At 40.4% G+C, this 27,559-nt stretch overlaps 1 protein-coding gene across 1 annotated transcript in view; it reads right to left on the bottom strand.

Moving 5' to 3' along the window:
• Window positions 1–320: 320 nt before the first annotated feature.
• LOC104264807 (cohesin subunit SA-2) overlaps window positions 321–27,559 on the bottom strand; it is a 64,191-nt gene continuing 36,952 nt past the window's right edge. Inside the window, exons 13-32 of the mRNA XM_059826290.1 lie at window positions 26,051–26,158; window positions 23,972–24,080; window positions 23,019–23,136; window positions 22,054–22,157; window positions 21,517–21,609; window positions 21,342–21,431; window positions 20,108–20,311; window positions 18,583–18,659; window positions 17,519–17,606; window positions 16,409–16,486; window positions 14,393–14,485; window positions 13,503–13,671; window positions 11,475–11,626; window positions 10,531–10,632; window positions 9,046–9,200; window positions 8,822–8,950; window positions 5,133–5,323; window positions 3,925–4,099; window positions 2,815–2,908; window positions 321–1,259 (exon numbers count right to left, since the gene is read on the bottom strand). Of these exons, the coding sequence (XP_059682273.1) occupies window positions 1,251–1,259; window positions 2,815–2,908; window positions 3,925–4,099; window positions 5,133–5,323; window positions 8,822–8,950; window positions 9,046–9,200; window positions 10,531–10,632; window positions 11,475–11,626; window positions 13,503–13,671; window positions 14,393–14,485; window positions 16,409–16,486; window positions 17,519–17,606; window positions 18,583–18,659; window positions 20,108–20,311; window positions 21,342–21,431; window positions 21,517–21,609; window positions 22,054–22,157; window positions 23,019–23,136; window positions 23,972–24,080; window positions 26,051–26,158 (2,338 nt within the window). The 3' untranslated portion in view covers window positions 321–1,250. The remainder of the gene's footprint in view (window positions 1,260–2,814; window positions 2,909–3,924; window positions 4,100–5,132; window positions 5,324–8,821; window positions 8,951–9,045; window positions 9,201–10,530; window positions 10,633–11,474; window positions 11,627–13,502; window positions 13,672–14,392; window positions 14,486–16,408; window positions 16,487–17,518; window positions 17,607–18,582; window positions 18,660–20,107; window positions 20,312–21,341; window positions 21,432–21,516; window positions 21,610–22,053; window positions 22,158–23,018; window positions 23,137–23,971; window positions 24,081–26,050; window positions 26,159–27,559) is intronic.

The following is a 27,559-nucleotide window of genomic DNA, read 5'->3' as shown; positions in this document are numbered from 1 at the left end:
CCCCTTGAATTAGCCTACTGCATACTTAACTAAACTATGCAAAATGAAACACAATGGTTTTACTGTTGTCTGGCAGACATTCATGGCTTTCACTTCCATGTTCACAGGAGCTCATTTCTCACTCTGTTTAATAAGAGGGCAAACCAGAAGGCCAGTAGCACTGCTGCTCTTCTTTCTCCAGACTTAGTGTGGGAATATCACTTGCACTTTCAGTAATACAGATAGCAATGGTTATATAGTTTATGTAGTTTATTTTACACAGTTACAATCCAAAATATATATATAAAAAAATAAAGCTGATGATTGATTGATAGGATTAATGCAGTGTACAATTCCATGGAGCAGTGACAAAGGGTCAGCAAAAGCAGCCAGCACACCCCAGCCTACTGCCTCAAAGATGCTTGAGTGAAGAACATTTCCAAATTCTTAATGGAAAAACTTGTTTTGAAGGGCTGTATTTACAGTCTATTTACATCATTGTCTTTTCAGGCTTTGTATTTTCCAAGTAAATACCACATGATCACTGTGTATGAAGGATTTCTTCCAGAGGAAAATACTCAAGTCAACTGGTCCACTGGTTCTTTGTTACTTAGAAGCCTTGATGCAAGTCTCCTGGGAACAGGTCCTGATCCCTACAGCCCACCTCTCTGTAAGCACTGGAATTCAGAAATACTTTCAGACAATTTGATCCAGGTTTTCCATCTTACAGGCAGGCAATGGCACTGCCAAGTCACTTGCCATCACCCAGCAGGTCATAGCATTCACAGCTGGGCCAGGCTCCTTTCTCCCTGGGGTCAGGTACAAGGGAACAAGTAGATATGCAGCTTGCTTATCTCAAATGGTAAAGAATACATTCAGCAGAACGCTGCCCCCACACTGATTTGAGCAAGCTTGTCTCATCTAGTTTACAGTCTTTGACAAATATTGAGTCAATAACCTGATTCCAATCCTTAGGTTGGAAGCTGTTCCAAGGCAGCATGAAGGACCAGGATGCAGTTGAGTAATGATGTTCATAACACCCACAACCTTAGAAGCGCAACAGCCAAATGGGTAACGCCATGCACAGCAATGTGGAGGAATCCCCCACAGTGCTAGTAACTGGTTCTGGGCGGATGCCTATAGGCAGAGATTTGACTTGATCCGTATCTCCTGCTGTCTTGGTTGATGCCATCACAATCCCTTTTTCAGTTAAACAATTTGCAGAAAAAAATGGTAGCGTGTTCTTCACTTCCATTTATCCTCTTGGCTTCTTAACTGTCCTATACCAGAAGAAAAAAAAAAGGATTAAAGTCAGTCTCATACTATCAAGAAAACATCATAGAAGAGCACAAAAGGAATTAGAATAAAAGCGTAGCCTCTAACCATTTAGCAGCTTGGCCATAGCTGGCTCTTGGAAACCACTATAGTTAGCTTCCACAAAAGGAAAGAAGCATTTCTATACCACAAGGAGCCCCGAAAAGGCACTACAGGCAAAGGCCACATACTAGGTAAGTAGTGCATTTTCTGTATGGCTTTAATCTTGGTCCACAGATTTAGATTCTTTTATTATCTAGCTTGAATAGGAGTTGCTCCAAGCATATGGTCCAACCAGCCTACATTTTAAAAGGCATACGACTGGAAGAAAAGGTAGAAGTCCCTTTTTTCTTCTAGTCCTCTTTAAAAAGAACAAAAAAACCCACCACTCAAATATGAAAAGAAACCATTATTGAACTTTACAGAAAAAACTCATTTAAAAAATCAAAAATCAGACAAGGTATTCAAATGTGCCTCTCAGATCCCAGATAACCAGAGCCACTGGAAATCAAGGGGTTGCCTAAATCACTGCAAACAAACTGTCTGCCAAATGCTGGGTTTACATTCTGTAAGTTCAGAGAGCAGGGGAAATACAGGAGAAAAACCTGAAGGCACCACTCAGCCCCTTGCAATGGCTGACACAGCAAACCCTTAGAGGACAGGAGGGTTGTGAAAGGCTGCAGCACAGGAAACCTCATGGCCTCTTTATTTTTTCACCCTTTCAGTACAGTCACTGCTGCAAGACCCCAGGTGTACAACAGCCTATTTGAGTCCTTGCACTCCACCATCCCAAAGGGCTAAAGTCCTTCCCTGCTTCAAGGATCCATTCCAGGGCTGAGTTGAGACCTAGGCAGACAGCTGCAGCTTTGCCGAACTATTGTCTGACCCCAAAGGCAATCGGTGCCCACAAGACAACCCACAGGCTACGCTGGCTGCCACTCCAAGCCCACAACATTTGCATGCTTCCCTTCAAATCACCAGCTGGTTTGGGGACAATTTAATCTCCCCAACAGCCTTGACTGGAAAAGAGCAAGAAACAAAGGACCCTCCAGTGAGAGCCCTGGGCTGACCAGTAATCAGACGCAGTCCAGGTCTTTCGATCTAAAGAGCACAATGCACCACTTTGGAAGCAGACATTCCCCATGGGCCATGCAGCAGTGCCATCTCTGCAATGTGTCAGTAACATGAAGCAACTGCAGCAAATGGCTTTTAATCAAGGAGCTTCACAGTATGGGAAGAAAGGAAACTGGATCCATAATGCATCCTAGCCGGTGTTCAATATACCTAAGGATGTCTAGATGCTACGGTAAGAATTGCCTTAAAAATACAGATCACGCAGAAGAGGGAGACTGCAGCTACAGCTGGAAAGGGAAGAAGGGAGAACCCCTCTTCTCAGCCTGAAAGGGGCCACGAAAGAGCAGCCCCTTTGCTGCTAGATGGGTACTCGCAAGATTCAGAACTCACATTCACCCACCTCAACTACAGCTGTCCTCAGAGCTGGAAAACCCAAGCTGGAATTACCTGGTCTGCACCCACCACATCAACATCGACATCTTCAATTCTTTCTTCTGCTTGACCCTCCTCTGAGACATCTTCTGTCTTAATCTCACCTTTGCTGGGAAAAAAAAAGCTAAGTCTTGAGAAACTTTGTCACAGAGGTTGCACATTGCACAAGTGTGCTTAAGGCAGAGTAGTTCACATACTCAATGCTGCTAAGGTATCCACGCAAGGTAGCCCTAAGTTTCTGGCCCAGTATTTCCCAGGTATGAAAAAGGTTATGCTCTGAGGCATTTCCAATAAAGCAGCTCAGAAACAAAACATTCATTTAAACAGGGGCTACCTTCATGTTTAATAAATTCTTGTTTTATTTTACTTGTATTCACCAGGTCCATTCAACAAGTGTCCCAAAACCTGGAAAAGCATGCGTCTTTCTGGGATTTGTGTTTCACCTTTTAACCTACCAATATGGGAAATGGCACCTAACACCTCAATTAATGAACTGTATTAAAGGAAAATATCCCAACTGAGCACTTTGAGTGGTTTACAGAGCTCAAAAGTAGACTCCAGACTCCGTATTTCTGCAATACCTCTCTTACATCCAAGTTCTGTGGGGTTTCACTCAGGCACATGTGCATGCAGCACACAGACATGCACCTCTCTAAAAGAAAGTCACCAGTTACACAGTAGTTAACAGCAGATCTGCAGGGACAAGAATCCTCTTTCATTTCCAGAGACGCAAAAAACACTCATCGTCCGGTGGCAGAAAACAGCCAGGGAGTAACTGACACCACAGCCCTCTAATCAGGAGCAGAGACAAGAGAAGTGGGACAGGGAACCCTCCTCCTTCCTTGTCTTTTTCTCTGCACACTCGATATTAGTCCAAGAAGGCACAGAAGCCCTGTGACAGTAGGGCAGAATCAGGCTACAGCAGCAAATGTAGATATTGGACTGAGGAAACCAAAACCACAACCTGTCCTTGGGACACAGCCCATAAGAAAGACAGGAGGCGCACATACCCCATGCTCTTTGCCCGTGGAAGTATTACAAAAAACAGAAGCAGAGGTGGATAGAGAGACCCCAACTGTCAATACCAGGACAAGTCAAGGAGCTTGTAAGACATAAAACTCTCACCAGTATCTTCTCCGCAGCGCTCCCGGACAAAGGAATGGCAAATGTTCCTGCAAGTGCATCTCTCGAGACTTCAGCCTCTTTCTGCTTTTTCCTGCTGCAGAGGCAAGCTGGGAAGCACACTGCAGGTCTGGAGCTTTGCTTGCTGCTTCAGTCTGGCTGGTTTCAGGCAAAGACCCTGTAACAGACAGTGAACAGATGCGTTCTTCAGCCTCGCTCTCAGAGGTCTTGAGACGGACATGTCCAACATGTTCCCCACAGCAGTGAAGCAACAGGGCCAAGCTCAAAGAGATTTGGAGCAAAGCATTCATTTATTGAAGGAGCCAGCTAAAAGCCACATAAAAGAAAATCCATTTAATTTGCCCACTGGTCATTTTTGCAATCTAGATTTATGATCTTGGCCCCAGTCCGTAAGTGCTATCAGTACCGCTGAGTCTATACAGCCCTCAAGAAAGGAGGGCCTTTGGGACACAAAGAAACAAGCTTTCTGAAGGCAGGTCACTGAAAAGAAAATTTCTGAGAAAGGATGAAAAAGAAACTAAAGGATGCTCTGGAAAAATTCCCTTTCCTCCACATACCACTACACATGTCCATAGCACTTAGTATTTTTATTGGCGATTGTTTTCATAATGGCTTTACTAGATTTAACTAAGTCCCACCATACCCATGCAGTGAATACCTCATTACGGATTGGAAGTCCATGAGAGCTGCTAAAGCCTGGATCCAGCCCACCTAACTATAACTCTTTAAGTGAGGAGTATAATCCTACAGACTTCCTAGAAATTAAACAGACAGAAAGACCCCAAAGATGATTCAGACCGGATCACCTGGGCTGAAGATCTGAATCAACTTCGGGAAATACCTCTCCTGTCTCAATTATCGACGACAGGGCCTAAAGCAACAACGCCCTTAACTTAACAATTGAAACCAATGAACCAAGTCTCAATGGCACAAACCAATGCCAGAGCTTAGTACAGAGCAGAATTCAAGATTATCTCAATTTGGCTCCCACAAAGTCTCCAGACCAACCTTCCAGCTATTGAGTGATGAAGAGGCCTTTAACAACAACAAAGCTCAAGGCAAAAGCCACAGTTCAAACTGGAAAGTCTACAACATCCAACACACGGTGGTACTGCTAATGCAAAGCATGAAGTGCATTTTAGCTGGGACAAAGCAAATACAGCTGATCCATAACAGGGAAGTTTTCATACCATTAGACAATTTCCTTTTAAAAGAAGACATCTTAGATGTGCCCACGCGGGACCACTCTCCTGAACTGCCAAGGACAGAGCTCTCCTCATCTTCATTTGCCAATAAAGAGTTTCTGTACCAAATCAACGGCTGCCATTCATCTCCTCTGCAAGGCAGTGGTTCTGCTATATACCTCTGTAAGTAAGCATACCTGGAGAAAACCAAAAGCAAGCATAAGAAAACTCAGTATCTTTCCCCTCAATATCTAGGGAAGGTATTGCTAGAAAGGCATTTTGCCTTTACTCTCTAAAGGTACAGACAGAACTGTTGAAGAAAAAGAAAGGGCATTTCTTTTCTCAGAAATATCTGACATCTCTGAAATATCCGAATATTTAAAATGCAAATGCATTCAAAGCTAAAAGAGGGCTTGAATTTTAGCATTAGAAACAACACTTGATTCACAGGTATTACAGAATTACGTCAGTCTCTAGAAAGAATTTCCTGTGCAGGAAAAGTCACTGCCAATTGCTGCTGCCAGGAGCAGTCTGGACGGAGCAGAACTCTGTGAGGATGCACCCCTTCTCCCGATGGCCCTTGTCTGCCTCATGGACTGCAAGGCAAAGGAGATCTCAGTAGAGATATGCTCTTTGTGATTCAATAGTACAGCAGGTCAGAAAATGGGGTATTTATACCATGAGTGCCTGTTTTGTCAAAATTAAAAAAAAGAACAACCAAGAAAACCACTTCTCTGTAATATCATCTCAAACTCAATCCAATTCTCTCAGGTTCCCAATAAAATTTCAAGTGTCTGCAAGAAGCAGTTAACAGCTCTGCAGTTATGACAACACACAGGATGCAGGAAACATTGGTTCAAATCCCTACTCTGCCTGATTGAATCCAGAGACTTGACACTGGGCCTCCCTGAATCCCAGGTGAAGCTATCACCTTTTCTGGAGCAGAGGTCCCCTTCAAACATACTTTTCAAAAAAAGGACATTTCCAACAAAGTCTTTCTGACCCATTCCTACTTCATAACAATAAGAGAAGAAAACCAAAGTCTGACTCAGGACAGAAATTGGACATTCACTACATTTCAGCTACAGATCATCCCTTTAAAAATCAATCCCAGTGTTGTTAAAACAGACCCCACCTTAGCAAATACCAGAAATTACAGTTTTAACGCCAGCCTGTACAGTGTATTATTCTTTCTTTGATTAGAAGTGTGGCCTGGAAAATATCACACATTTCATTCGCTTTGCAAAACAAGAAAACCGGTGCTGGGAGGAGATTAGGGTAAGCACCAAGTCTGAAACAATTAGAGTCCTGGACTCTGGGGGCCCCAGGGATCAAGAAACCCCGGTAATGGAATTTATTGGTTTCCAACAAGCACGTATTGTAACTACTGTCGTAGGGTCTAATCCAACTGCTATCAACGTCAATGGAAAGACTCCTACTGATTCAGGAATCAGGCCCTTCATGCTGCTTGTTATTCAATAATTCATTTCTTGTGTGCACTTTGTGGCACAGAGCAATTGACAAGTCAGATATTTTACTGCTACAGCCTGGGCAATTACAGGCGAGGAGGTTAAAATCCATATACTTTGATGGTGTTGAAATACACTCCTTTCTAACAAATGCCCATATTCTGTATCTCATCTGTTACAGGTACATTCACATATGTTAACATACAGACCTGGACATCAATCCTATGATTAATAATAAAAATGAAAATAACCAGATGTTTATTTCTAAAAGTTCATGTTGACCTAAAACATTCCATCCAGTAATTTATGATGGAGCTAAACCTAAATATTTCTAAGAGGAAATATAATCTCCAGCCCCTGCAAGGCATTTTAGGCCTCCCAGAATAGAAACTGTTACTCTAGAAACATAGTCTGAATGTAGTTGTGGATAAAATTGCAATTTCCCCCCTTGTGAATTTTATTGTTTCCCATTTGTTCCCAGCAGCAGTGGGAGGGTCCAAAGCAGTAAGAACTGAAGTCAAAAAGCACTCCCTGCAAGGTTCTGTATTTCCCACAAAAATTTTCAATGAATGAACCTACCTGAATGTATCTAATACATTCAGGAATATACTTCTGGAATATATCCACTGGTTGAGAAGTTAAATATAGCCCTAGGAAAAAAATCATCAGGATTTAGCTTTAAATCTGCCCACAGTAATGATGAAATATTTTCCTCTTGTTTAATTAAAAAATACTCCTTGGAGGTAAATGAAATGACAAAGTTTTTCAAGGATGGATTAACAGAAATATACTTATTGCACAAGTGTCCCTACACCACACAGATGATAATAGCTCTTTAAAATCCAGGCAACGAGGACAGAGATGTACAGAAACTGTACAAAACCAATTCTAGTCACAGATCTCAAATATTCTCTCTGAGAAAAATGCAAGAACAGAAAGGGAAGTTATTACTAGACATAGATCATCCACTTTAGATTTACCAGGGGTTGTAATCAGTATACGTCAAATATTTTTCTTCTGTATTTTGCATTTTGGGTTTGAATCCATTTTTTAAAATATATTGTCTAGGTAGCTGGCAATCGTTAATAAATAGTATTTGTCATGTACAGTAACAGGAAAGTAGACATTTTACCACTCTTGATCCTTGCTATATAAAAACTGGTTGATGATCCCCATGGAAGTTAACCTCTAAAACAAAGTGACACAGGAGCAAACAAGTTACACAGAGCTCAGCAAGATGTAGTTGTTGGGGTTTTTTTCCATTTCTGTTGAGTTCTTCTCCAAAGCGTATCTTTTCCTGTCAGGTACTGGAGTGATTTGCTCAGAAATTCAAAAAGACAGATGTGTCTTAATGTTTCATCTTACATTCCCATGTCTTCATGTATACTCTCAGGAAAATGAAAATAGCTGTTATATATTTTGCAATAGTTTTTGCACTATCTGTAAATAGAAGACTGAAGTGCAGAGATCCAGATCCAAAATAAGCAGCAAATAGAAGAAATGTCAAATAGAAGGAAGAACATTACTACCTTCCCAAAAATGACTGGCGTTGAGGCAGGTGAAGAAGGCAGTAAGAGACATGATCATACATCTCTCTGTTCAGACGCATAATGCCCCATGATGCCAAAATAAGGCGATCATTCTTCTATTATTAAATGTAAATATTTAAACCACTGTAAAACACAGGGGCCAAACTGGATCGGGGCACATTCACCTGTAAATAGTAAATTCTTGAATTTAAATATCCCCGTTATTAATAGTGTCATGTATATTTCTATTCCAAGTATATTCCGCAGAACTCACGTAATTCACTCCTGAAGCTACGGAATTAGATCATTACAAAATAACGATCTGGGCATTACCTCTTTCTCAATCTTTTCTGCTTTACTTTTCTGTTCAGAAAAGCATTCCTGGCCCTCCACTAGCCAATCAAATTGCAAATCTCTTCTACCAAGTTAACATTGTCTTTCCCTTAGAACAACTGCCGTATGTGGCCACAACTATGTCTAAAAATTATCTAGAATGCATACTGCACATACAATCTGAAATAACTACTACTACAAAATTCAGCAAGTGTCTCTCAAACTAACAGCCTCAGGGGCAGATTGATTATAAAGTTCTCAGAAAAGTCCTTGAGCAACGTCTGCAACACTGAAGGTCAAGTGTCCCATGTACAAGGATACACAAAACACAAACTGTGTATGACTGTACAAGAACTTAACTTACACTAGTCTTTTGTCAGGCTTTAGCAGCTTGTTGGAAAATTCACTGATGATTAACAGAAAGCTCAAGTTAGGAGGCAAGCATTTTCCATCTACTCCAGTAGCTCCCTGAAAAGCAAATTCAATCCCTTCCCTATTGGAAGAAAAAATAGAGAGAGAACAGAGTAATAAAACAGACAACTAACAAAAGCAATGACCATGGACAAAGTGATGTTACGTGGCACATACTTGTGTATCATAGCTACAGATTCTCTAGATTTCACCTGGTCCCAGCCAAATGTTAGCGAAAAACGACGAGCAAGTTCTTTCATATTTGTGAAGGAAGCAGAGGAGAAGTCCACACCACTACTGCTCTCTTGGCTTTTTGCATGTGTCTGAAACAGCTGCAAAAGAAGTCTCTGATAAGCAACCATATGTAATCCTACAGGCAAACAAAGCACCAGGAGGACACAGAGACATGCACAGCAAGCAACAGTTAGCTTACATAGACAGAAGACCTTACAAAAGAGCAGGTAACTCCTGTGCTTCAGAAGCACACGACTGGAACAACGACAAGGAACTGACACAAAGGACACTGTTGTGCTTAACAGATAGGCACAAATTAAAAATAAATAAATACAAAATTATGTGCATACACAGAGAACTGATTCCTGAAGATGATGCCTCCACTGACCCCATCTCCTGTTGGGACTTCTGAATCAAGCTCAAGAGGCCTAATTTGCCTGAGAGGATTTCAGAATATCAGAACTCGGATATAAAGCAGCAAGTTTGGCAGCAGCATAGTCCAATTTCTGAGAGTGAGACTGGGTCAAAAGCAAGTCTCGAGTAAAATTAACTATATTTTGGGGTTTTTTCCTAACAGAACATGGAGGCAGCTTGTTCCCTTCAACCTGTTAACTTTCAAGGTCAAACAAAGGCCAAAAAGGGCCTGTTGTCTATGTGATACCTAAACACAAAGTCCTGACTATGTCAGCAGAATATACGTAGCCAAATGCTGCTTAGCTTCACCTAAGCTCAGATTTCAGGGACTAGTTCACAGATCTAAGCCCCTGGCAATGCGTGTGAAATAAGCAAAGCTCATGTATCAGCACCCCCTGGGAGGAGCCTCCTCTGTGGCTTACAGCAGGACTCCAAGCTAGAAGCAGCTCTGGTCATGGGCAGAGCTGGCAAAAGCAGCTGCTAAAATAGCTAACTGGCCTCATCAGTCAGCAGCTGCAAGCCCCAGCAACTGAGACCCTTCAGAAGAGCTATGCCCCACTTTCTTCCAGAACAAAAATACTGAAAATACTGGGGATTAGAGCTGGCCAGCCACAGACACGTTGCGATTCCTCAAATTCAATAGGAACTGAGGTAGTCCGTAAAACACAGAATAATATCCTTAACCTTTGTTAAGGTTAAGAAACACCTAGCATGTCCCAAGAAACACTCCGTAACCTCACATCAATCCTAACACACTGTGCCTTTAAAGGTTAAAAATAAAGACAAAAAAATTGTGCAAAAACCTGCATTTTAAAACAGATGTAACGATTTGAAAGAAGTTTTAATTATGGCTTGCAAAACCAACATACACATAGAAAGTACAGTCAAGTAAATGACTTCTTCCACTAGGTGTTTTAGTGAATTTGAATAATTATGGCAAGGTAAGTAAAAGATTCCAATATGAATACAGCTGTCATAAGAGCCCCTAGCCTCTTGCTTTAATCTTAACCATACCTGCTGCAGACAGAGAACCAGTGTCTTGGCACTCTGAATTTTGTTGTTGTGCCTGGTCCTGCTTAATGTTTCTTTAATTATGTCTCCAAAATCATTGTAGGTCTATTAACAGCAACAAAACAGATGAGAATTACCATTCCCCTTCTTTAGCACTGGGAGTACACAAAACACATCTTCATGTCACACAAGAAGTTCATAAAACACTCTCAATATCAGAAGACTAAAACTAAAAGATGAAAACTGGACTTTTTATATTATTTCATATGTAAAGCAATGGCATGCTCCTTTAAGAGTAATGTGAGGATTAAAGTCCCACTGAAATTGTTAAGTATTTATTACAGAAAAAAAACAAAGCCTACTCAGGAGAGAAATAGAGTTTTCTGTATTTAACCAATGCTTGCCTTGGGCCCAATGAAGTAAAGAACAAGATCCATATTGAGGTATTTCCAAAGTCCTGTTAGTTGACTCAAGGCAACTGCCCACTCCGTGCTGTTCTTGGCCCTCCTGAAACCCAATTCAGAGTGGCTGAAGCTCTACCAGTTGTCTAAATACCAGAACCCATGTGAAATCTAGGCCATCTGCATATGGACTGTGTGAGCCACATGAAGTAAGTTAACCACTTCAATGTGAGAATCTCTATAGTTAAAACACTCTCCCAGCCATAAACTGCTTCTCTGCAATGGCCTCTCTGGAGAAGCCAAGGAGCAGATGTTCAGACAGGCATACCCTCTACTCAATTTTCAGTTACTTTGTCTGCAGCGAGATACCTTTGCAGAGCCAAGAGGAGAGATTTGTCAACTCTTGCTTGATCTTAGAGCCCTTTTGTGATTATACAAGGATTCTGAGCCATAAGACTATTAACCCCACATCTTTCACAAACACTGGAGTCACTTTCAAAAACTAAAATACACTGATAGTCAAAGTAATCTTATCTAAAACATTACCTTCACATAATGCTTATAGATCTCAGCAGCCGCAGTCATCTCTACCACATTATACACTATTAACTTGCAATACGCTGCAAGAAGATTCCGCTTTTTGTGCAAGTCATCAAGTTTGCGACTTTCATTCTTTCTCTCCTCCTCTTCTGTCAGGTCTAGGGAAACAAAAGCATTGAAGCTTTGTTCTATTACTTTATTCAAGAGATCTCAATTTTAATGATCAACTTTCATCAAATAGCACAGACTCAGCTGTCCAGTCAATACACTAAGCAACAGATGCTACTGCTCATTCCTGTGTATATCAGAAAACACAGGTTTATTTCCATTTCAAAGCTTGCAGCTGATGACAGTGAAAATGAGTTATTTGCAATCTTCTACTGTGACCTTCATGGGGCTTTCGCATTTCTACTAGTCAGAATTTCCGTGTACAACACTGCTCACAGGTACAGAACAGAACCAGAGTGTAGAATAAAAGGCACAAACACACCAAATGGAACAGACCAGACAAATTGCAACCACCTTTTTTTTCTTAGAATAACACAGATGCTAGAAAACCAGCACATAACTCATCAGAAACCCTACAGAAGTTGCCATACACAGTCAACAAGAGAAGAATTCAGGTGAAACTCTCCAAGTAGTTATCAACAAGAGTGAAAGAAAAAAGTCATTTCATATCATTAAGAACATATTAAGCCTCTGGAACATGGGTTAATGACCAGCTGGATAATCTGTGGAAAACAAATACTCTTAAGAGTCTTCCAATGCAGCTACAAAGGTGCTTGGGGAGAGCTTCTTGCAGCAGGAGAGCTGAGATACACTCTTTCCTGCTGTGAATGTCATCTCTCAACTGCCAAATGGCTTCAGTCTTTGACCTATAATTTTGATGTGGACTGTTTCTGCTTCTAGCATGACTGTGGGCCCAGAAACAAACATAAAGCAAGTGACTGATCACAAGTATCTGCAAATTAGAGTTAAAACTAAAATGCAGCAGCTGCCAGCAGTGCACACAGACAACCACACCCACAGCATGATAGAATCACTCGTTCAAGAAGGAATCTGCAACGGGATGACAGGGATCCTTTGTGGGGAGGACTGAGAAATTGAAAGCATCATACAAAATGGGTTTGAAACAGATCTCAGGCCATCTAACTCAAAACAGCATCAACTTTATCAGTTTCAGCTACATAACACATGCAACCTGAAACATAACCTGCTGCAAAACTCCGACAGCTAGGATACTACAACCTACTTCAGCAATCTTGTCTATTGTATCTCTAACTTTACCAGTAAGGATTCTCTTCTACTATCTCCCTGTCGCAATTTAGACCCATCACTTCTTGCATATACACTGTAACCTGGAGAAGTGTGGTGCCCAAAACTGAACACAGAACTCAATCTGAACAGCTGAAGTACAAGAGTTCGACACAATAATCTAGAATAATGCTTTCAAAGCATGATACTTGAACTCAGCCTCAAAACCACAATGAACTAACAATTTATTTTCAAAACACTCCCAAAAGAAAGCAGCCTTCACAATAACAGCTTCAATTTGGCACCTGAATGTGTTTGTAAAAGGCAAGAGAGCAACAAGTACATAGATACTTCCCACTAAATCTGCCCCACACCCACCAAATCAAAATCCACTAGTCCTTTACTCTGACGGCTTAGAAGTGCCCACGCATTGGCAGAGTCACACTGTAACACTGCAAGGCCTTCCACAGAGGTGGCTAACACCATCGTCTGTACCAAAGTCAGTCTACCAATTACTTTTACATTCTCACCCATCCCTGCATCACATCAGCCCTTTCTACCTACAAGTGAATTGGCAGCTATTTTCTGTCGTTGATCCACAGTGGATACAGACCAGTGAATAACAGGTGACCCTCTTTGTTTGTAAAGGGGCCCAACCAAAAAAAAAAACAAAAAACAACCAAAAAAAAAAGACCAGCCCCTTCTCCTGATACGTTCAATGCAGATGACAAATGACAGCAAAACTGGTAAATTGCTTCTCCAGTGATGAAGATGTCTAACCTTTGCTTTCGCCTTCTTCCTCCATGAAAACATGTTCCTGGATAAAAAAAAGCAGTTTTTCTTGAAGTGATGTGCTAGGAAGATAATCTAGAAGTCCAGCTGCTTCTTTGTTATTATTTGAATCCTGATGACTCAAAATCAGCAACCAGTCACAGAGTATCACGAAGGCCTGTATCAAGCAAACAAAGCCAAAGAAGGATTTAGAGACCGCGCTACTTTTCATGCCAATTCCACTTTGCATGTCCATCAAACACCACATGTCACGATCTAGCTTCTATCCCACTTCTTCCTTGCAAGCTATAGATTTCTGTTTGCTCCCACCTGTGGTAAAATGCCACAGCTAAGCGCTTCCAGAACTCATACCTTGGGATACAGTATATACAAGTATCATGCATAAACACCACCTCAAGATTTTCAAACTTCCATGGGAAGGAAGAAGAGCTCTATTATGCTAGAATATCTCTCTATTAACACACATGAATCACTGGACAATTTCTCCAAATTTTTCATTTTTGAAATAATATTCACAGCAAGGCATTAATAAAACAATGATAGCAACCAGTACACTGATCAGTCTAATCAGAAAACACGATTATTATCAAATGGCAATGGAGTCATTCAGATTCAGGCCTTGATTCTGCAGATGGACCCATGCAGACACAGATCTATGCTTGATTAAAGCACTAACTTTTCTAGCATTTTAACTAACATAACTTTAATTTTCTTCAAAATAAATAGTTGAAAATTGTTTTTTTTAAAGAGTTATTTCTCTGCTAAGAGACAAAAACTAGCAAAAATCAGTAGAAGGAAATACTAGTATGAAAAGAAACGCAGGCATTTAAAAGGAGGTCTGAGCACGTACACCAATTAAGTGATACAGAAACACAAACCTTTTCTCTTACATCTTTTTCCTTATGGTGGAGGAAGCACATGCAAATCTGACTGAAACGCCTCAGCTCTCTTCTCAATGCAAAAAGAGTCTCCTAAAAACGTATTTCAGGAAAGTTACAGGACAAAGGTGTTAGGGACTATGATTCAATAGAGAACTACACAACAAACAACAGTTGCATCTTTGTTCCACTGATATTATTCATTTAAGATAGCACATCTGATGACATTATGAAAGAAGCCAACATCTCACAGTAGCAACAGATAGGAACAACTTCAAAACCATGTCTTGTTTTCAGGCACAATATCTGGTATAGAAAGCTCAATCCATAAAAATATATACTTTTCCCCGTGCTCTGGTGCAGAATTGTGACAAACACTAGCAGGACATGTGCATCTGTCACACTTGCTGAGGCTAGTGGTATTCATCAAGTCACAAACCCTTAGTTTCTCCATCTGTAGGATGGGCAGCTCTAATAGCATCTATTCCGTTCTAAGTCCCTCCAAGGAACTACAAGATTTGCAGAATTCACTTCAGCTTATTCTTATAAAGCAATGATAATGATTTCCACTTTAGAGATGGAAGTAGAGTCAGAAAAACTCTGGTCCATCCCACCTAATTTTCAATGTGAATTGCCTTCTGGAGTTGCTCTTCTCTTTCCCTCTACTGACCACAGAGGGAACCCCGTTTAACTACGCTGCTAACTTTGGCACTCAAAACTTAGACATCTTGATTTGTTAAGATGAATCCAGCAAAAGAGACTATTTGATTTTCCCACAGCCACGTAGAAGACTTTCTGATCCTTCACCAGGTCCCAGCTGTTGCACTACACTGGGCAGTCAACAGAAAAGGAATGCCCTTACAGGAGGGCTGGATTTCATGCTGTGCAACTGTATCTTTGTAAGAAAGGGGATCCATCCCAAGGCATGCTGAGAAGAAGCAGAGGGAGAGGCAAAACATTGCGTTAACACTATTCGGGGAGGAGCAGCGGGAAGAAATGGTCCTAGAGCTGCTGTCCAGGAAATTATGTTCTTTGCTCTTGGAACTTCTCTCTCTGCCAACATCCAGATTTGACCCTGCAGAGTGACCTGTAACATTGTGCTTCAAATCAAAATCTGCTCCCACATGAAAGGCCAAATTAAAAGATGTGCTGCCCCGTTATCAGTCAAGCTAACTGTGTCTGGACTGAAAGGCAGGACATACTAGAGCAGTGAGAGATGCAGACATCTACACAGGAATGGAATAGGACGGGAATAGATAGTGAATCAGTCACCAAATGGGTGACTCCCAGCTAGCATTTCTCATACAAAACAAATGTCTGTGTCAGCGTCCTGTTCCGTACACACAGGAGCACCTGGGGAAGAGGACAGAATGACAGAAGCAGCAGCAGTCAGTGTAGTCAAAAATCACCATAAAGAGGAGCCCTCGCACAGGTACACATTCACATGTGAACCAAAGCATAAAAGAGTTTTCCCCTCTGGTGTCGTAATCTAGACTGCTTTCTGAAATACCTGCCAGAGCTTGGCACTTTATAAAACCAATTAAGAAAGTAAATAGTCAGCTGATGAGAAAATTACCACTTTCCTCAAACTTTCTGCCAGAAAAATATAAGTAAAACAAGAAAATAAAAACAAAAGAAAGCAACAGGACTTTCTGGAGTTTTCACTGAATATTCTTGGTTGCTTAAAACAAGAAAACAGCAAACTGTTTGGCAGTGGAACAAGTTCCTTATCTCCATCAAGCCCCAGGAATTCGATGCACATGTTTTGCAGTAAAAATAGAGGCGAACCATTGTTCACCTACTCTCTTGCAGACTGAAAAAGCATAAACACTTTTAAAAAAACAGAGGGCAAGACAGAAAGAAAATGCCTCAACTCAATTTGGTTTCCTCAAGAAAACAGACAAATTATCTTCTTAGAAAGTTGTTGGGTTTTTTTCTGGCAATCCAAGAACAGAAAAGCAACTTAAACTTCCAGAAACACGACTCTGGGTTTCAAAATTACGTGGAGTGGCCAACCTTGGGAGAATTTTCCGAAACTGCAGCTAGTTGCCACAGGAGAGCAAAATACGTGCACTGGAGAGCTGGCAGGCTCATCTGCAAATAAAAACACACGTCCTTTATTTACATGAAAGGCTCAACAGCAAAAAACTTATGACTAAACAAAGCATCCAAGCCTGCCATTCCGCATGCTGCTTGCATGACCGTATCTGCACTGTAAAGTATTTAGACCCTCAAAATAAACTTAATAGGTTTACATACAAGCAGATACTGCCTCTGAGAAACTTCATTACTAAGGTGCTGCTTCTGCAGAACTCTGACGTCTTGACAAGTTCAATGGAAAGTAACCATGTACTAAAAAGGGTGTTCACAGAGGCTAACTTTAGCTTAGCTTCTCAGGATTTCTCTGCAGTCTTTGATGAAAGGCAGACTTCTCCAGAGGGCAATTCAGAGCAAAAGCCAAACCTTGGTGCTCCAATGCTCCATCTAAAGGAGTCCACCTCTAGCCACTGGCTGCAGGCTCTCTCTACTCAACTAAATTTCACCCCTTCCCAAATAACCTCAAGTTCTCTCCTGAAGTTGGGGGCTGATTAACATTCATGACTGCTAGAGTACTGCACCTTGTAATCCCAGGATACACACCTCCATTTTGGCACAGCTACTGTTTGAGTTGAGGCAACCAGACAACCAAAAGGCTGCAGTTGAGACAACTGGTAATTACAAACCATCTTCACCAAGAGTCAATCTGCAAGCAACAGGTCCAAAGTATTCCAGTTTCTGGTTACATGCAATCTAAAGGGGCTCCTCACAGTCCCAACACTTTCATATGTACTGAGAGCAATACTGTACAAACAATGGGAAGTACTGAGCATGACGAAGGATCAATCCGGATGTTAGATGATTACTCTATCATAGCTTTGGACAATCTCCAAAATAAAGGAATCTATCGCATGAATTTACCGATTCCAATAACATTATACCAAAGACAGCCTCAGTTTCCCAGATTGAGAAATGGAAACAGTATCTTCCTGCCTCACAGGGCATTGATATATAAGATTATTTAATATTTCTTAATTTCCTGCTTTCAACAAGAAAAACCTCTTTCAATGTTAAATATTAACAACTCACCAGAACAGGCAAACTCTCATGTTCCATTTCAAACACCAGCAACCTTGAAGTCTTGTCATACAGATTCCACTTCGTGAGATCATGGGCACTGCAAGTGAAAGAGAAACAATAATGACACACTAGGCAAGAAATTAAATCTCACCTGACCCAACAGGTTAAATGTACCCTATTTTTGCCTTCATCTGATGTACAGCAATAACTTTAAACAACTAATTATGAGTTATAAGGGGGGGGAAAAATGAAATTCAAGTTTTTCATGATGTAACACTGCAACCTTTAGCCCATAGCTTTACAGTCTGCATTCCTATCGCAAAACTGCAGTGTCATGAAGAGAGGAAAAAGAAGCTTGAGCTCTGTACCTTTTCCTATACTCTATCCACACTCTCTAAGTGCCCAAAAAGGTCTAAAGAACAATTTCCCCAGCCTGCTTTAAAAGACTGTTTCTAATACTCTTGAGTGTTCGCAACTCAACGTTAGACTTCTCTTTGCAAAAACAGCAGCCCTAGCATTCAGGATAGGTAAAAGACACATTGAGAAGGCAGCCCAGTTCCCCCACCCTCTGCTATCTTGCATGACAGTTTACTTGGTGAACAATCCCTGGAGAACCAAGCTTTTGAGAAACCCATCTTTTGTTAAAAGAGCAAATAAACTAAAACAAACAAAGCAGATCACATCTGCTGGGAAAAAAGACTGCATTCACTATAACCTCTTCAGACTGATGACCAGTGTTGACAGCAAGGCAGTGAAAAAGCATCCAGCTAGGAGGGAGGCACCACAGAGAGGATCTCTTTGTCCACTCTGACATCCCCATCTGAGGCACACACTTATTAGCCACATTACGGCTGATGCTCCAACCTCAGTAACAAGTCCAAGACGAATTCTGTATCCAAGAGTACACTTCTGTTAAGAAGAAACTAAACCTTGCAGTACCTCTCATTGGGATACTTTTCATTCTCCTATGAAAAACCTTATTAAACCCAAAAACAAGAACAATTCTCACTTTGCACCTGTTAGGTCAACACTAAAGTATATGGGGAAGTAAATTGTGTAAACAAACATCTCACTTATGAAAAGCTGCTACTCTTCTCAAAGCAGAGTGCATCCGGGAAATTTCTCCTGCATCCGTACAAAATCCTTCTTCCTAAATTATGAAAGTTTGGGAAAGAGAAAGGATTTAGCCAGTGTGGGGCAAGGTAACCAATATGTTCTTTTCCCAACCAACTCACAGGCTTGAATTACTCTCCTCCAGCCCTCCCTAGTCCCTTCACGTTTAACCATGCTACTCATGTCTTCCTCTACAGTAGAAAGAAAACAATACATTGACTGCACAGAAATTTTGTATAAGGAAATGTCCCTGTCAATAAACCCACAGCAGCCTCCCTAGACTACAATATTACTAACACCAAGTAAAAAGCAATTAGGCTAACACAGAAGTGCTAACCCTCAGACTCACAGGCCATTCATGGTCCCTCACACAGTTGTTAGGGATGTCTGGAAAGCTAACTGTTCACATGGTGCTGACTCTCCTTGCTTCCAGCTGCCAGATCACATTCAGAGATAGCTAAAAATATATTAAATACTTTCCCATAGATGCAATTGCTGTAGCTTCCACAAGTATACTACGCGATTATGGGAGACGGTATATACAACCAGGAATTAGAAGGGAGGGGTTTCAGGAGAAAATCTCTTTATTTAGATATGGATCACGCTACGAAGGAGTTGAAGAATCCCTGGTCTAGCACTTATCTTGTTTCTCATAAGTACACATTCTCCCACATTGACATAGATATCTATTTAAGACCAGCAAAATAAATCCAATCTGAGGTTAGGGGATTTTTTGGCTTGACACATTTTACAATATCCCAGTGTCCAATAAAAACCTGCTAGTGTTAACTCTCATACCATGGCATGACACCTGTTCATGACAGCACAGTTGATCAGATCAGCTGCAAGCTTCTGTTGTTCAGTTCAGCCAGCAAGCTATTCATATCACCACCAGCTGTTTCTGCTTTTTAGAACTAATGAAAAACTTTGAGGGAGACTCTGCAGTGCTCCTTCAAGGGGAAAGTCATCATTTCAAAGACTCCAAAGCTATACAATCTGCATTACAGACTGCTAGTTGGTTTGTTTTTTTTTTCCTAGTACTATCTCTACAGCCAAAGTGGCAGCACAAAGGACATCTTGTGTACAGTCAAATATGTAGAAGTACAGAACTATACCTTTTGGGGAACAGTCTCATCACCTATAGATCCACAGCACATGTGCTGATCTTGCACATAGTGTCTTCGGCACAGTAATGGAGCAACTATGGAGCTTAGGTCCAGAATATTCAGAAGATGTAAAAATGCCCTGTTGCTGGTGTGGACTACCTTGGTTATTATTTTCCCCACTCTATTCCTGACAAAATACATCTGCTTCATTAACATGTAAACAGTCAATCTTTTCAGAGGTGCAAACCCATCTTTTAAACCTCTGCTACCCTCAAGCAGAAACAGCAGACAAAGAAAAGTTCCATATCCCCCTTAATTCTTTTGTCTTCTTTTTTCATAGGGAAACAGTCTGTTCATCTCCACAATGAGTCACGCTCACCTTTTGCCAGAAGCCATCTAGTAGCTGGTTAAGCTGTCCCACCAATTCATCTACCAGTTGAGTTCGGGCATGATCCACCTGGCTATAGATGGCAATTTCTTCACTGCAGAGGATATAATAAGTCCTGGAGGAAGCCTCAAGGACAGACAGGTCAGAGTGTTTGGCCACAATGTCTTTTACCTCTCTCAGCAAAGCATCCAAATGCTGCAGGTGATAAAAGGGGTATGACAGGTAAATTGTGCAAAAATCCACTTATGCTTTCGTTACATTTCACTAGGCCCATTTATGTCTATAGGTCATACAACCAACACGAAATAAATGCCAGTCTAAGGAACAGAGGGGCAGGATTACAGGATAGAACTTTTTTTCTGGGTTTATAGCTTGTTTTCATTATTATTGTCTCTGTATCTTCCTAAAGAATGAAGCAACTGCTCTACTACAGTTGCTCTACTGCAACTGGTCTACTTTAGCGATACACATTTGGCACTACATAAAAATAAAGACAAAGGCAGGGAGTAAAAAAATGCCTTTCCAGATGTGTCTCCAAACAACGGAAGTTGTCTCCCTCAGCAGCAGAGGATGGAGAATGTTTCAGATCACGTCAGCAACTGGGGTCTTCACTCTTAGTGAGAGGTGGTAATTTATGCCATTCTGCTGACTCTCTCTCTTCCAGTTAACGATTTGTGCTGAAATTAACCTAGGAGTGTTCGCCTAACATTACCTCCCTGCAAACATCCCTGCTTAAGAATACATTAAACTATTTCAAGGATTTCATCTATCCGTTTCTGACCAACCCTCTCCCATCAGCAGATATACTATCTCCATTCTTATCTTTCAGTTACCATCATTCCCCAGCAGCTGAGAGTCAGTCTTCAAGGAGAATGAAACCTATTCTGCAGTAAACTGCTGTGACACACCAGCTTAGACACATGGCATAACCCACCCTCTCTCCACCCAACAATGAAAAACGCAGGGCTGGCCTACCACATGAAACCACAAATCATTACCCATGAGGGCCAGTCACAGCGTATCAGAACTGACAAGCACTAAGGCTTTTCTTTGGCAGCCCCAAATCAAGAAGTAAAGCCCGAATAAGACCACTTTCCTCAAGGTATGAGACCATTTGTTTATATTTCAACAGTCTCCTGCTTGTTCCAAGTCCCAATAAACTCTGTACATTGTCACATAAATTTAGTACATTCCACATGAATCAACTACCCCAATTCCTATTCACCTTCGCTAGATGTCCCGTACTGTAAACATCTAAATCATAATACTGAGGAATCTGCAGAAGATTTGCCACTTTTTGTGCATCTGTTGAATACTGCAGAGAAAAAACAGGATATGATCACACTACAAGAATTTTAATGAAATATTTAACATGCATTCACAGAGCAGCTGTTAGTTACCTTTGCCAAGAGCTGAGGAAGCACCATAGTAAAGTGTTCAGTAATTTTGGTACAATCTTCCAGTTGTATTTTCTTCTCTTTTACCGACAGAATCTGCAGATAAAGCATTTTGTTTCAATTATAAAATCTCTTAGATTTGAGTGGAATTTTACATGTAATCCAAGGTTAATTCACATACCTTTGTCTAAAGCATATCAAGCTAAGATAAAGATACTTTTCCATGGAGACAACCAGACGCTTTTTTATTTTTTTGGTTAACCTTAAATTAGATGCAAATCGCTGAACAGCTATATCTCGTAGATAAAATGCTCACCATTTGTCAATAACATGCTTCAACTGGCTTTCTTCTAATGCTCATCTCCTTCAACATCCACTACTAATAAGATCTAGAGGTCAAAAGACACTGTGTCGCTTCATAAAAATAAGCCATTTTATTTCCGAAGATATACCCACCATTAGGAACATGCTGCCTGGCAAAGCACATATGGCAAAGAGAAAGTGATTACAGGACAATAAATAAGACTAAGATGCACTGACTTTTTTGGCTGCACCTCTGCCCACGGGAGGATGACCTTCAGCTGCTTCTCTAACCGTTGCGAGGATAATTTCAATGAGAGCACTTTCATGGGCATCACTCAGTGCTGTAAGTAAATCAGTTTCCTTTCAGCATCACACAAAAGAAAAATGAAGATGCAGCAACAGCTAATGTAAAGCCTACTCATTTATCTGAGCAACTGTGGAAGGACACTACAGAAAGAAAGATATAGTGTTGCTAAATAACCATCTAGAGGTGTTTGACTTAATTTGAAGAAAATTATTTTCTACATTTACTGAAAACAAAAGCAATTATTCCCCTCATGGCTAAACATTTTAGGGCAGCTGGGCTGCCAAAAACACAGGCAGTTTTAACAAGGGCTACTCCTACTGACTACTGTCTCATTCAGGACAAACCTGCTGCTTTGAGTACCAAAATGCTTTAACTCACTGGGTCTACAAACTTCGACTTCAATCACACAACCACCTCCAGTTCTACTACAACAACTATTATTTAAGTTCACTTTAAAATACTTCTACAAAAAACTAATCCTCTAGAGTGTTAGAGGTCTATGAACTCAGCACATTACTCATTTTCTTTTCAGGTGTGAACAACAGCCCAACAGTACTGCACTTCAAACAATTAAAAATTTTGGATTCTTAAGTTTTGGACAAACAAACAAAACAAGTGAATGCTACATAAGCATTATGGCTTAATTATGCAAGTATTCTTGCAAAGTTTCTAAACTAACATTACATAAATACAGAATACTGAATAAAACATATGTTGATACAAGTATCGCATTGGCAGTGCCTTGAGTTGCATCTACTTTGTGGCCCCTGGGGACCACAATTTGGGATCAAAGGGTATTACAATATGGAATGATCCTAAACTAGCTGAAGGCAAAGTTCAAAAAAACAGTATCAAGAGATTCATTCAGACAAAACTAAGCTCTTTGCTTACCCACCTTCTCCATCTTCTTCAGCATTTTTTAATAGAAGAGAGGTCATGCACTCCCAGTCCTTCAGGAATTTGCCTGCCCAGTCCCACAAGCTGTCTATAAGGTATGCAACATGTTTGTGTAGCTAGGGATTAAAAACACAAGCGTATAGAAGCAAACACACCATTAAATGAAATACAGCTTGATATGTTCCTCTCCCTTTTTCCAATTACAAAGCTTTGTCATTCAAACATATATTCACACACAGTATTCCAACATATTTAGTTTGAGGCTAATGAACATTTAAACACCATGTCTTCAATCTGATACAAAGCAGGAAAGTGGGGAAAAAAGCAGGAAAAAAGCTTTTCTTTTCTCTTTTTAGGATACCTTTCCTTTAAGTAATGGTTCTAAAACTAGCTTCTGTATTCCTTTTATATTGCTGATCATAACAACTAAAAATCCAACCTTGGGACTAGAAACGAGTCAACATTTTAGGCAATGTTTGGGAAATTCTTTGCAGAAAGACTCAAAACTGCTGTGCCCGAGACCCTTTGGCCAGACATCGGTCTGCATCACTGCAAAAGCCAAATAGTGAAGTACAGCACTTAAGCTGATAAAACTCTCAGCAAAACTACGCAGTTCTCAGTCTGCATAGAGCCATGGTACAGCAACCCATATCTGCCTGCAGAAAGACATGGACACATACCAAAGAACCCTCACTCAGTGGCTTTAGTCTTTCAGGTTGTTTTCAGAAGCTGCTTCAGCACTGATTCTCTCCATTAGCATAGTTGTAAACTAGTTTTAATTCAATAGAACAGAAATGTCTTCATTAAAAACTCATCCTAGAAACTGACAACATCCCAAACACCAAACATTTCAGAGCTCACCACCAGAAATATCTTTCAAAGGAAGCCAATAGTTGATTTAACATGCAACACTGGATTTAAAAGGCTTACTGCAGGGACTATTCTCCTCACCTCACTCTCCAGGAAAAAACATATTAATCTTTTCAACTGGTCAGTACTCGCCCCAAACTTCCCTCCTCTTTTGGGCTGAACTTCTTCATGTCCCTCTTGACTAAGCAGCCTGCCAACAGAAAAGGAAGTCAGTCCAGTTCTGCCACATTCTCCTTATACACATTTGCCAATGTAACACTAATTCTGTCAAGACCCCAAGGATTTGTATTTCTTCTAAATGTCTACTTATTTACTTCAAATCACATTAGACTTTTTTTATCAGATGAAAGGAAAAGAGATTAGATTGTTTTCCATTATGAGAGAACTGCTATCCCTGTGAATGCAGAGACTATTTCTGACAGTTTTACAGGTACCCTGCCAGCTTTCTGGACAACAGATGCAGATTCCACAGCGTTGAACATATAACGAGGTAGGCATTTGCTCATGCTTGAAAAGGAGCTTGCTCTAGGCTGAATTTAAACCTTAACAACAGAGTAAAGAGATTAGTATCCAACGATTATTCACATCACGGTACATTTTGGAACTGAAGCTTCTTAAAGAAAGCATAGTATCTTGAATGTATAAGAGGCAATTTACTCAACTTCACAAATACAGTGGAAAAACTGTTCTTCCTCTTCTGCCTGAAGTATGAAGCACAATATGACACTTCAATTTCTATTTCCCTGTTTATCCAAAATGAGTGTGACTGTACTGCTCACAAAAAGTGCTAATCTGAAGATAAATACAGGAAGGTCATCCCTGCAGATTAATGGAAGACCCAAATGGCTTGGATTTAAGATCAAGACCACGCTACTCAATGTCAGTAAAAGCTTATACTTTCAGAAGGTGCTTCTGCTGGTACAATTTATGCCAGCTAAGTAACCTAAGTTAGAAATGCAGACATTGAGATTTCATGCAAACCAAGAAGGGGACAAAAAAAACCATAAGCATTTATACTAAAACTTCAGGGAAAGGAGGGTGTCACTGACATCTCTATCACACTAGACCAAACGTTTCTATACTGGCAATAGTGCCGGAGAGAAGAACTGGGCAAACAAGAACAAGGATAGGATTTACAGGGTCAAAGCGTCCACACTGTATGGGAACCTGGGTAGAAAAAGTAAAGTTATCAGGGCAACCACTTCAATGGCAAAAAGCAGCAGTGTTCTGAGGGGAAAACCACCTGATTTATGATAGAGTATTAGGACCAATACAGAAGATTAAGTAAGACTAGCAGATGTGATAGAAGACTCATCAAAACAGAAATTTATCTTCATTTGTCTTTCTGTTGGGCTTGGCTCCACAAACCCTGGAATGTCAGCAGTTCAGCTAGATAGAAAGAGACAGCTAGGAGAAGATTCTGCACGTGTGAGAAACACAAATCATTATTATTTCTGAATTTTTCCCCATGAAAGTCTTGCCAAAATATTTTTATTTGCATTCCTCTTTGTAAGGCAAAATTATTTCCCTCAGCTGTAGAGACAGAATATTTATTTCTTCTCTTTTTAGCACGCCAACTCCCTTCACTTTATGCAACCATTGTTATAAGAAGCCCATTTATAAGAGTTACTCCTGGGGAAGATAAACCCTGTACTTCATTAACCTGACAGAAAATTGGGAGGGCTTTTTAATCTGCTGTATCACACATTATTCAAAGCCTTTACAATGTATAAGGCAACTTCCAAAGGGAGTAGAGGAGGCCATTTTTGTGATTAATCACCAAAGCTATGGAAATCCAGCAGATGCCAGGTGATGAATTAGCTTGTAAGAAGCAAAGCAACAGGAAAAGAAAGTAGAAAGAAAGGAGGTATGCTCTCAACATAACATGGCATCTGTGGATTAGTCAGTTGTTTCATATTCTCTATGTTAGTCTTGCAACTTTTCTCATGCCTATTGTGCCAGGGTTCTGCAGGGAAACAAATGATTACCCCCAGACAGCATTTCTCTTCTGATTCAACAGAAGAAAGCACATCTACTGTCCTCGTGGTACACACTTCCAGCAGAAAAATGAATGCTTAATGTCCCTCTTAAATAAATCCACCTTCATTCTGGAACAAATAAGAATATGCAAGAAGTAGGCATGCAGGCAGGCAGAGATACCTTTTATAAAGGAATTCCCCAGCTGCTACTGCAAGCGGACGGTGTGTGGTATAAACAAACCGGTATAACGTTTCACAGTCTTCAGCTGATAACACATCCTCACAGTTCCTAGGCAAAAATAACAACGGAAATTATAGTTCAGGTTTATCTGCAAAAAAAATTATGAAGGCTATGTCCAGCTTTTACTAGACCTGATTCTCCATAGCCGTGCAACTTGTTTACACAGTCAGATTTTTGTAGGACATATCTAAAAATGCTATCAGAACAAAATTGGCATTCTTTTACTCACTTCGTAGAGCAACAGAGGACTGTGCAAGCCATGACAAATCAGGCCCACTGCATGGACATGAACATTAATTTAAAGTATAATTAAGGTTGATTAGTGGTCATGGTAAAAAGAGTAATAGTAATAAAATAGGAAAATCATGCTTCTACTTTACGCTTAGACGTTCACCATAGAAGATAATAAACAAGAAACAGCCTTCATTTTGCAGTACAAATTCTTTTTTAAATGATTTATTACAGTATTTTAAAATCTATATTCTATTACACTAGACTTATACAGAGTCACATGTAAAAAGAAATCAAAACACATTCTTGATAGCATGCTTATGACTGTGACCTTTCTGCCCAAACACACTCAAAGCCAGAATTTTTTTCATTCAGCTGCACATCTTGAGAATACAACATGCCAACTAGTAAACAAAGAACACTCTGAGAAGTAGAAATGGTATTAATATCAACCTTTTACAAAACGGAAACCGAAGCATCAGGGTTGAATAACCCACTGAAGAGATATCAGAGGAGTAAAGCCCAAAGCAAGGATTACAGTTTCAAAATGCTTGCTTCTTATTGCTATAGCAATGTCATTGGACTAAGCCACTTCAGAGAATGAAAGAGCAACATATGAGATCCCTACACTTAGTACAGCCAAGTGAGGGGAAAGGGCTTTCATTTATTAGTGCACTCAATCCTCAGGTAGTAACAGTTTAAAACCATCTACAGCTGTGGTCCAATACCTTCTCTAAAACAAAGGATTCATGCTCTTCATTTGCTGGGAGTGATGTCTTACAAAAATTAGCACCCCTTCCTGCACTTGCCCATTTGTCTCCAATCCTATCACATCCTTTATCATCCTCACAAGTCACAAAGCCCCAAAACATCCTCCAACCTGACGTAAAAAAAGTGAGTTCATGTTAGGTAAGAGTATCACTGGAGTGTCCATTTCAAGTATTTTTTAGCGCTGGCTAGGATTTAAATTCGGGGCAGGGTGGAGGGGGAAAAGAGTGGTCATTTCTCAAAGCCAATAGCCTCTCATTTATAGAAGTTGGTACCCCATGAATTTTATCTTTACAATGCATTTACTCATGTATCACTTGAATTTTTCAGTTTTTCTGTGGTTGCTTACAATAGTCACTGGAACAATAGAAAGATCTTTAAACAGAAGTACTGATGGTGTGTCTCCAAAAGTGATGGGTCAATCTTGCAAGACAATCCTTGCCCTCAACC

Source organism: Gavia stellata, chromosome 1 (assembly GCF_030936135.1).
Source record: "Gavia stellata isolate bGavSte3 chromosome 1, bGavSte3.hap2, whole genome shotgun sequence".
NCBI classification, from domain to species: Eukaryota; Metazoa; Chordata; class Aves; order Gaviiformes; family Gaviidae; genus Gavia; species Gavia stellata.
This window is presented reverse-complemented; position numbering and strand designations above follow the sequence as displayed.